General features: G+C 40.5%; 1 protein-coding gene across 1 annotated transcript in view; it reads left to right on the forward strand.

Annotated features, from left to right (window-relative positions):
* LOC126386418 (dihydropyridine-sensitive L-type skeletal muscle calcium channel subunit alpha-1-like) overlaps window positions 1-11,457 on the forward strand; it is a 509,728-nt gene that overhangs the window by 84,648 nt on the left and 413,623 nt on the right. Inside the window, 2 exon segments of the mRNA XM_050038752.1 lie at window positions 4,158-4,261; window positions 4,435-4,652. Coding sequence (XP_049894709.1) covers window positions 4,158-4,261; window positions 4,435-4,652 — 322 coding nt within the window.

The following is an 11,457-nucleotide window of genomic DNA, read 5'->3' on the forward strand; positions in this document are numbered from 1 at the left end:
ATTTTCAGCAGATAAATGTGAAAACAGCCTTCGAGTGTCAAGCTCTGCACATACATCATTCTGCACAGTGAGGCTCAAACATTCATCTGTAGGAACAAGAAGAAAACACATTTTTGAGTGGAGGAGGATTAAGTTATTGTAAACCATGGTTTTTAAAACCTTACAACCTGCACCTGACCCCCTATGAGAGCCAACCCATCCTGCAGTGCCGCTGTCCAAGGTGCTGAACAGGTACTGTAGGCCAGATGCTGCAGAGAAATCCGTATTAACAAGAGGCAGAAGGAAATAAAATAAATCCAATTAAACGACATATTTGCTGCCACAGAGTAATTCTGTGAACTGACAAGGAATGACCAGTTTTTGTGTGTGTGTGTGTGTGTGTGTGTGTGTGTGTGTGTGTGTGTGTGTTTCTGTAAGTTATTTCTAACTTACTCAGAACGCTGCTCTGTCCCTCTCTGACCCGCCCCACCCGACCTGCGGGTTGCTTGTCAACACACGCATCACTATTAGCAGGTGTATAAGTAAACAAAGAAACAACAACAACCACAAAGACCATTATTCAGTCTTATATTACATTTGTGGGAAGTTATTACAGTTTAGATTTTCACCTTCCCACATATATAATAATTTCCTGCAAATGTAATAGTTATTACATTTGCGGAAAATTGTGTGTTACGTTTGTAGTAGGCAGCTGCTATTACGTTTGTCGGAAATTTATTACATTTGCGGGATTATTTCATTCAAAGCTGCAGATTTGTATTACGTTTGTGGTTTATTATGTTTGTGGGTTGTTATTACGTTTGCAGGTGTAACACAACATATCCATAAACTTTATATATTGCTGACATAGGCCACACCCACTTCTGCGAAATTTGGTGAGGATGATGTGGGGTCAGTCCTGAGGCCAGCCACCAAATTTGGTAATGATTGGTCAAAGTCGGCTTGACTTATTGCAACAAACGCATTCAGCCTTTGGCACTTCCAGCGCACTTCCCATTACGGTGAATACTGCAGCTCAGACGTTGGCCTGTGTCCTGACGCTCGCCCCGAGCCCATCGTCCTTTGGGGCCAACTATCGTGGGCTCCATGGGGCATGGAGGCCGAGTTGCGTGGGGAGGCTTGGACCCCGTTCATAACTGCTTGCAGTTCTAGTTATTATTATCATTATTATTATTGAAAAGTGAAGTATGAGTATATGGAAATATATTTCAGAACTTATTATATGCCAATATTAAATCTATTTAATGCTTTGAATGCTCAGAAATAGCATTGCCAATGATTATAAAGTTAGAAAATACAATGTAACACAACTTCCGGTATAAGCCACGCCCACTTCTGGTTTTTATCCAAATACAGATACAGATAATTTTGCTGGTTGAACAGATACAAATACAGATACAGATACAGATAATGACGTCTCTGCGCATCCCTAGTGCTCAGGCTTGGGGAGGCTTGTGCACCATACTCTTGACCACGCCAAACAATTTTCTCTGCCACACCAACCTGGATGTTGCCTCTAGGAGGAAGCGAAAGGAAGAGAGGGGCGGCCAGCTACCTGTACTTCTAGGGGCGCACGGCGCCACTTCTCAATTAAAGTTTGGGGGAGTCTGTTGTGTTAGTCCTCAGTTGCTCTTCCTGAGGTTTCTACCATTTTTTTCCCCCGTTGCTCTTCCTGAGGTTTCTACCATTTTTTTCCCCCGTTAAAGGGTTTTTTTGGGGAGTTTTTCCTCATCCGCTGCGAGGGTCCTAAGGACAGAGGGATGTCGTATGCTGTAAAGCCCTCTGAGGCAAATTGTGATTTGTGATATTGGGCTTTATAAATAAAATTGTTTGACTGGTTGATTGATTATGCATAGCATATGCGTTATTTTACAGTTGTGAATTTTAAAATGACTTAGTCACAAGGGCTCCCTGAGAAAGCTCCACCTCCACTGTGCTGAGAATCTAGCTCCATCCTTGTTCCCAAGGGTTTAGTGCCCCTGCCCTCCAAACAGGTGCACTTGTCCGTATGGACATTATCCCTTGACAAAGTATCAACTGACAGCAACATTTTTAATCAGCATTTTGATGTACAAATAGACAACTTTTCAGCTAACTTAATTAGTGTGCTAACTACACTAGCTAACTCTGGCAGCCAGAAACAAACAGCTATGATCCATTGTCCCTTAAATATCCAATAATAAAACATACTTTCTCGTGGTAGTTCTCCTGAAATGAGTAGTGGTAGTGGTTGAAGTTACTATATTCTGTGGTAATCAGGGAGATGATACGCAGTGCTAGTGTAGCTAGCTACATTAAATGTTGACTAGTCCCACTACTGTAAAGTGACTGGCTTCAAAAATTGATACATTTTTGACTGACATGGGATTGTGAGCCTCCGATGGGCCAAAGTAAAAAAGAAATTGACAGATACCCTGACAAGTTTGCACATGCGTATGTCTAAAACGGTGGCTCTGGAACTTGCTATTGCACAAATCTAAAACTGTGGCTCAACAGCTCTACAGTTGAGGATATTGTGATTAAGAGTGAAAAACAAATCAACAAAAAACAGAAATGTCCATTTAAGCGCTTAGTGTACAGAAAAACACTTCTAGAAAACCGAAACTGATATTGTTTTTTCCCTTAAGACAACAGAGGAGCCATTTGTCCATCCTTTAAGTACATTTAGAACAGTCTATGATGCCAAAAATGAGTAGAAAACAGCGGTCAAGGTCAGAAGTGTCATTGATTATAAGAATCATAAGCCAGCAGTTGGCCTGCTATTAATTGCCTCTGTAACCTGAGAAGTGAGGCAGGCCCTTCCTTTCAATACAGTCTCTCATTGGCTATTGTAGACTGTGGAGAGGACATGGAAGCTCACGTTGGCTCAAGTGAGGTGTGAGCTATTTTGGTATGGTGATGTCAACATATTTGCATGCAATACGGAGTTATGCAGACAGTAAGAAGAGAAATATTAACATTTAAAATGATGCAATGACATTCTGTTGATATCTATGGATGTAATAATATGTTTGTACTAAATATTTCACAGGATTTAGATCATCTAGACCTTTGTGAATGTATGAGAACTATTCTTGCTGGAATATTATTTGATCTGTGCGTTACTATGAAGCATAATAGGTGAGTTAAATCCATTTGTTTGTTGTTTGTCTGGCAGAAGCATTTATTGAACCTGCTGTGGTGGTTGTATCTTCAATTTGTTGGCATCAATCAAACCACAAGAAGCGTAGCTTTCTAATGACAGGTTGTATGAGTTAACCACTTCATCACAGCAGTTGTTTATATAGCATAACATATCATAATCATTTAATAAACCATATCAGGGCCCACAGGTGAGTCTTTGGATTATTAAGACCTATGCTATCTCATATCATTTATACTGTCATGGTTTTTTCATGGGATATGGTATGGAAATGTTTTTTGTGTGATGAATAATGAAGGGTAAACAAATTTTGGATCAACAAAAATTTCTGAAAAAAATTAATGGTGGGATATAGTAATTGCTGTATCTTTTCATGCATAGATTGTTAGAAGTTGAGTAAAGCATATTGATTTTTGCTATCATTCCACAACCAGAATCCATGGAATAAGACTTTAAAAAAAACACTAAATCACAGTGCACGAGTTAAAGGAGCTGATGGGATCCCATTTCACTGGAGTTGTACCATTTATTATTTTCATGAGTTAAATAAATGATGATTGATTGAATGATAACTGCTACCTACAGTGTAAGAAAGCAATTCATTTTTAAAGCTATGTACAACTTGATGTTTGGTTAATAACACATGCTGACTATTTTTGTATTGTTTTTATTTACAATTTTTTTTTTACCAGAATGTTAATTAGGACATGTGACAGTAAACAGTCAAACTTAGAACAACTTTCTCTTCATCAGCAATAGCTTAACTTAGTGTTTCATCAGAGTTTCAACACACTGCAACTAAGGGACACATACACACAAACCACTTTCCAGTTATAGTAGTTGGATACTGATATTTTTGCCTAACTCTGTGTACAGAGTCAAGCAATAAAAGTGTATTTGCGTTTAACTCCACTTTTTCTGGCAAATATGGCATTTAATTGTTGGTTTTTACAAAATGTAAGTTACATGTTTTTAGTTCTTTGATAAAGACAAAAATGTGTGCTTTGTGTGACAGGTAAATGATGCCATAGGAATGGAATGGCCATGGATCTATTTTACCACACTTATCCTGGTTGGCTCCTTCTTCGTGCTCAACCTGGTTTTGGGTGTTCTTAGTGGGTAGGAATACCCTAAATTTATCTACTACCCTTCCATACATTTATTTTGTATAATCATGATTTACTCTTTGCTTTGTCCATTTCACCCTGCGATCTTTTCTGTCTGCTCTTCACATTATCTCTTAGTGTGCTCTGTCTTTTTAATTCAGATTCAGTGTCTTATTTCCCTTCTAGTGAGTTCACAAAAGAGCGAGAGAAGGCCAAGTCCCGCGGAGAGTTTCAGAAGCTGAGGGAAACCCAGCAGCTGGATGAAGACCTCAAGGGCTATATGGAGTGGATTACTCAGGCTGAGGTCATGGAGAATGAGCAGGAGGGACAGGGTAAGATACAAGACACAGACTACTTGTTGAATTGAACAGAACAAAATAAAATACTTTCCTTTTTTTATATATGTATATATACATTTTTACATTGTCAACCAATCTTTACTTTTCTATACTGACAGTTTCTATTTCTCTGTAATCTATAGCAATATTATACAGTGCAGTTCTGATCTCCAAATATATTTAGTTATAACACTGAAAGTTTAGTTTAGTTTATTTAGTTTATAAAAAGGACAATGTGCACGTACATTAGTTGTTTACAAAACAATAAGATGTTTGCACCAGATTTAGCTAAAGGCTAATTTCCATCTGTAGTCCTCTAACATAAAACATGACAACAAAATACACAATCCACAATTAACACAAAGGAGCACACAACATCAGATACAGACACATCATATACAGACACATATATAACGTCTCAAGTGACATGCACATGTATGCCCCGCACGCTGCATGGCACATAATGCTATACGGCATATGATACCACTCAACATGGACAGCACACCACACAAGAGTCATGTTTCCATCAGCCTGTTTAGATGCGCATCTAGAAGTACCGCATCGGAAAATTATGATGGAAATGGCAAAATTCAAAATAAAATCCCTTGATCCGCACAAACAAAAATACGCTCGCTTTAGCCAGGTTTTGGTTGATTCGAAAAAATGTTGATTTGCAAAACGGGGGATGGAAAAAGTTATGTTCGAATTAAGTCTGACGTAGCGCACCTCTCTCCATGGTAATATCCACACTCTGGGTCGGGAAGGCGGTAATGCATTTACAAGCTGGTTGCCAACTGCCAGAAAACGTAGAAGAAGAAGAATGCGAGACTTGTTTTGTTTCTGGTTTTGCGGAAAACTCACGCAAGTTCGTAGTTTTCACCAAAGTCCGTAAATTTAATGGAAACACTCAGGATTCGTATTTCTTTTAATGCACATTTCCCAATGATTCGAATCACTTTTGGATGGAAACATAGCTAGTGTCATACATACATACATACACACATACGTACACAGTATAAAAAATTATTCCTAATGTAAAGTGCAGGGCAAAATGCACCTAGTGTGCCCATATAAAGTGCAGTTTAGCCTATTATAAATATTCAGTGTTGCCTACATAAAGTGCCAATGCAATGCCTATGAATTTTATTTTTTTTTTTCACGTTTTTTTAAACAGTAAAGTATAGTGCTGATGAAAAGTATTAAGTTTACAGTGAGGTAAAATGCACCTATTGTGCTTAGATAAAGTGCTGTTTAGCCTATTTTAAATATTCAATATTGCCTACATAGAGTGCCAATGTAATGCCTATGGATTTTTTTTTTTTTTTTAAACAGTAAAGTGCTGATGAAAAGTATTAAGTTTACAGTGAAAGGACAATATTGACATCTTACAGTTTCTTTTTAGGTACCAACCATGGTAGTTCAGAGTTGCAGAGGGAAATTAAATACCAGCAATGGTAATTAAGAGTTACAGAAGAGTTCTAGTAAACCAGGACTAAGGTAACAGTCAACAGTAGTAACATTCTAAATGTATACAGAACCAAAGAACAGAAAACAAACCAAAAAAAAACAATGTGAAGGTGAAAATACTCCATCTGCCTTTTATCTAATGTGTCTGGATGTGCTCAGGATTAAATGGGTAGTAGGCTACTCAGCAAGAAACTTAATCAGAATCGAAGGTTATGATATTGTTACCCTAAATTCTATAAGCACAGATGGAACTGTCTATGGGACTTCTTGGATAATACTCCTCTAATCACAAGCACGCATTTGCACACTAAGAAAAGCTTAAATGTAGCCGGCCAATCAAGATGTGCCTATCCAAATGTTTGTACATCACAGTATAGAAACAGGTGGATTCCTGTCATCCGACATCCTACACTCTCTTCGGCAAGGGGTGTAGAAATGACAGGGCCCCTAGGTAGAGGGGTTTGCCTGTTCTAATAGAACTAGGGTTACAATATTGTAACCTTTGTTCTATTTTCACACAGGCTCAGGCCTCTAATGGACTCTTTATGAACAGTGAGTGGAGCCTAATGAATGAATGCCCTGTCACACGACATAACCTCTTCCCAGCCACACTGATCCTGAGCGGCTAAAGGTTAGTCGTTGTAGCCCGCCTACTTATTTAGAACCTAGGCCGCCCATGCAGAGAAGTAGGGGGCCCCAGCCAACCAAGGTGGTAAGTAAAGGTCAGATTCGGGCCTAAAACTAGGCCCGAGGCCCTAGTAGGCCCGTGGTGTGCCCTTGGCCCGGCCCGGCCCAAGTAGAGGCAAAGAGACACAGGCCCATGGCCCTAAAGTTAAAGTTCCGCTGATTGTCACACACCTGAGTGTGTGAAATTTGTTCTCCGGATTTGACCCATCCCCTGAGGGAGCGGTGAGCAGCAGCAGTGCCGCGCTCGGAAACCATTTGGAGCCCTAATTAATATTCAAAATCACTCAGATGTCTACACAAGGAGAAAAAGAAATTACAGAGACGAGAATAATTTCTGAACAGCTCCGTGAAGGAAAAAAAAAGCTGCTTACCTTAGCATATTGGTTATATTCCAACAACATTGGAAAAACAATTATTCCAAGAATAAAGTGTCAACAATTTGTCCCACAAAACGAACTCGCCCAGAAAAAAAGACGTGATGCCACTGTCCTTCGGCACGCTCTCGACACAGTTGAACTTGCTGATTCGGTCCTGGAAGTAACGGAAACCCTGCTGGCAGCCAAGGCTGTAGTGAAATATTTAAAGCAAGCATTCAACCTGGCGTGTCAGCTCCCCAACTCTCTCAAACCGATGGCAGAAACCCGATTCAGTCTTCCTCATGCTGCAGTCAATCCGGTCAGTCTACACAGAGCTGCAGGAGCTACTTGACAGTCGAGGAGAGAGCCACATATCATGATCTCTCATAGCCAAAAAAGACGTCATAGGCCCGGCCCGGCCCAGCCCGGCCCGGCCCGGCCCGGCCCGTGCTCTGAGCTGTTGTTAACTTTTGAGCCCGAAGCCTGCCCTTTAGTGGTAAGCAACTGAAATGGGTGGAGCTGTGGCCTGACCTTGAAGGATCAAAAGATAAGCAATAGACAGGCAGGGCGTAGTACATACGGTGATGCACATACGTCCTTGACACTCACCTCGCTGAACAAGGCCTCCGAAACTTCACATGCACTCACAAAGCCATCTCACAAGGAGTGTTTTGGTTAGGGCTCATCCAGCCACACCATCACCAAAGCACATAAACAGCTGTTCAGTGCGTCTGATGAGGGCCATGTGTTCAAGATAGATAGATAGTGGAGGCTATGGTGACCAAAAGCAGGTAAACATAACATGCCAATGTAAGTGGGCAGAGCAGATGCATTTTTGCCTCCTTGTCCCTCTCATGAGGTGGAGGTAAAAAAAAAGAAAAATACAATGATATCACTCTCAACCTGAATGAACTCCTTATGTTCTTGTGATCTAAGGAGGGATTTGGCATGAGAGAAGCCCCACTGCAGTCACCATGAATCAGCAAGCAACTAAGGTGCACCATTAGGGCAGATGGTTGAGCCAATATATTTTGTTTTATAAAGTGTTTGTTTTATGGCTTTTAATTATTTTTATCACTGTGAATTAAATGTGTTGTATGTCATTGTAAAACGCTGTGTCACTGTTAGAAAAAGTGTAAACAAATAATGTGTATGATCATCATAATTAATATTTATCTTGCGTGTTCTAAAATTGCCCCTTACAATCAGGGATTTCCTTTTCACATTCAATCAATCAGTTGATGGGTGGGTATAAAAAGCAGCAATCACAGCATGATCAGATGCATGATGGCTTACTCTTAGAGGATGTGGTGGATGGGAGACTCTGGAGGAAGCGGAAATTCAGGGACCGGCAAGACCTACTGGCCAACGATGATGAGTGGCTTATGAGCTGGTTCCCCTTAGCCTTAGTAATGTTTTTTACGTTTTCTTGCTACATTTGCGATGCTCATCTTCATGCAGTTTCTTGTTATTAATGAATATTAATTCAGGGCATTTCACTGGCCATTCATAGGCATCTATGGGTGGGGCAAGACGCTCATCCACTTGCGCCAAATTTCAAGTAGATTGTACAGACTCCTGCATGCCGACACTGGGTGTGTGAAGATGACCGACATGGAGAGCCAAGCTCACCAGAGCCAAAGTTGCCATGTGGGCTCAAGAATGCCCAAAAGTGCCCAAGGGCTCCAAGAAGTTCGACCGAGGAGAAGAGAAGGACCAGCTGAGCAGGCTGCCCTATGGGACAGCACCAGGAGAGGTTCACACCAAGGAGCAGCGTTGCTTTTTCCTCTTCCCCCTCCAGAGCATCTTCTTTCTGGTCTGCTACAACTCAGGTGAAACAACATAATTTTCCTGTACTGGGGTTTGATGCATAGTTTAATAAGTATGGTAGGGAGCATTAGATAAAACTAGGATTTCCCCTAAGTTTTCAGATATTTCCCTTTTTGCTTCCCATGCCGCTCAGCTGTTGAATGGTGCTTTTCACAGGTCCATGTTAAAGTTTCCTCTGATAATTATCTCACCATTGCTCATTGCTTCATCTGGTTCACTCTGGTCATTCATTCATTCATTAGCATCGCTGTATTCATTTCATTCCACTCATAGTTGCATTTACTCATTGTTTTGTTTTGTCAGTTGTATTGCGTCTTGGTCTCCTGTGTCAGTAGTTTAGAATAAATGTTTGTCTAAAAAGTTGCTGTCTTGGTCTTCTGTAGGATTACATTCAGTCACTTTACGGGTGCAAAGGTCCTGGCTATTTGAGCTCTATTTGAATTGACAATTGATAATTAATAATTTCCCCAAAGTGCGTTAAACATTCTTGTCTGATCAACAAGAGGTGTGGTTTTATTAGTCTGACTATGAAATGATATAGCTGGACGAATAATTAAAGTGGTTAATATTGAGCGAATCAAACCCTACAGTATTCATGGTGAAAAACGTAGGCACCTGAATAAACTGTTAATAATCAAACAAATCTCACTGGTGGAGAATGCAAACCCTAAATGAATCATATCAATCAAACTTTTCATACAAAATGGTGGAGAATGTCGGCGAGCATTTATTTAATAAATGCTGCCACAGAATAAATTATAAATTATGTAACAATCAATATTTCCTACAATGCGGAGATTTAATCTGATGGTCAGCTTAACCAACCTGTCCCATGTGGATGGGGGATCATGGAACACCAGTTCATCTTTAATGTAATCTGCCAACCCATGGAGAAAAGCGTCACACAAGGCTGCAGAGTTCCAATCACTCTGATGGGCCTGTGAACAAAAGTCTATAGAGCAGTCAGCCATAGTCTGATCTCCTTGGTGCAGACTCCTCCGTCCTCAGCCTGTGTATGCTCCAAAAGCCCCCACGCTGTAAACCCTGGGAAGTTCAGCAGAAAAGCCTGGAAAGATGAGCCCGCCATAGTCCTCTTCTCCAATTCTGCAGTTCCTCGTAGGCGAGCTCTCTGCGCTGAGTCCATTTCTGACCAGTGTGTGACAGGGGGGTTTTGAATGCAAAAGTAGCACCACTGACAGGCAGGACAATTTATAATGAGTTTTGAGTCTTTGATAAACAAAGAATGAGCAGGCAGGTGAAACAACTGGGATACTCAATAGCTTGACTCGGAGCCTTCAGAGAAACAGGCTCAGTCCAAAGGCAAAATCACCATACCACTATGCAAAATTTTACAGTCCCTGTGAATATAATCCATTTACTCATATTTCCACATGTATTTTGTATCTACTCTGTGTTAAGACCTCATATTATGAAAAGCAGAGGCAGTCACATGCTGAAAAAATGCCATTCAATGAATGATTAGACAAAAGTCAAATCAAACATTGAATAAAGAAATTATTTCAGGGTATTTAATCAAAAGTTCAACAAATAGCCCTAACTTTTTTTTCTCATTTATTCATTCAATTTTGAGGGCTGCTTTAAGCATATATTGGTTAAATTGTGTGCTGAACTGAGATAGTGTAAAGAGTATGTGGTTGTCAACTCTGTTGTCAACTCAATTTAGCGTAAATTTGGGGCATTATTTGGCCCTCTTTCCAACAAGCTACCTTAACATGGTTGGTACCAATGGATGCCTTAGGTCCTCTACTCTGGTTAGATACAGTGACTACACTGTAGCTTTAAAACTGAAGCCAACACAGCTGGTTTTATTTGCTAACAATAGTCTGCCTCACTTCTCATCTTCAGCTCTGCCTGTCATACCTGCTGCTTCTTTTTTGCTAGACATTTGTCCATCGTCTCTCTGCTTCTGTCATTGTCTTGTTCTCTCTGTACTCTGGCTTTTCCTTTAGTGGTTCTTTTGGTGAGGCATTGTGACTGATTCTCACATGTTAGCATTAACAGCACTTGTGATTTCTGAGCACCGCGTACCTGACAGAGGTCAGATGGACTGATCCATTTCAGGATACCTACGAGTGGTGAGAGTATCAGCTGGCATGTTGAAATGTGTTTTAATGATAAAGATACATTTATTTATTATGTAAATACATATAAATTGTATTGTCAGTGATACAAGTAGTAAGTAGTAAGTACAAGTAGTAGTAAGTAAATTGTTTTATTTGATCCCTTTTATGGGTCAACCATAGACATTATCATGGGCCCCACCCCCTTGGCCTTGGGCCTGGGTTATCTGTATCCTTTGACCAGTGGCGGCCCTAGTACATTTAGAGCCTCCCCCTCAACAGTTAACCTCTCGGACTCCCCTCGGACGCCGGCGTCCGTGCTCCCCTGCTCCTCTGTTAAATGATATCTCACAGGCGCACTACGTCACCAAACCATGTGATGTTTGGTATCACCGGATTCAGGAAGCTCTCGGCTTCACTTTCAATCAATCAATCAATTTTATTTATAAA

This window comes from Epinephelus moara, chromosome 24 (assembly GCF_006386435.1).
Source record: "Epinephelus moara isolate mb chromosome 24, YSFRI_EMoa_1.0, whole genome shotgun sequence".
Classification (NCBI taxonomy): Eukaryota; Metazoa; Chordata; class Actinopteri; order Perciformes; family Serranidae; genus Epinephelus; species Epinephelus moara.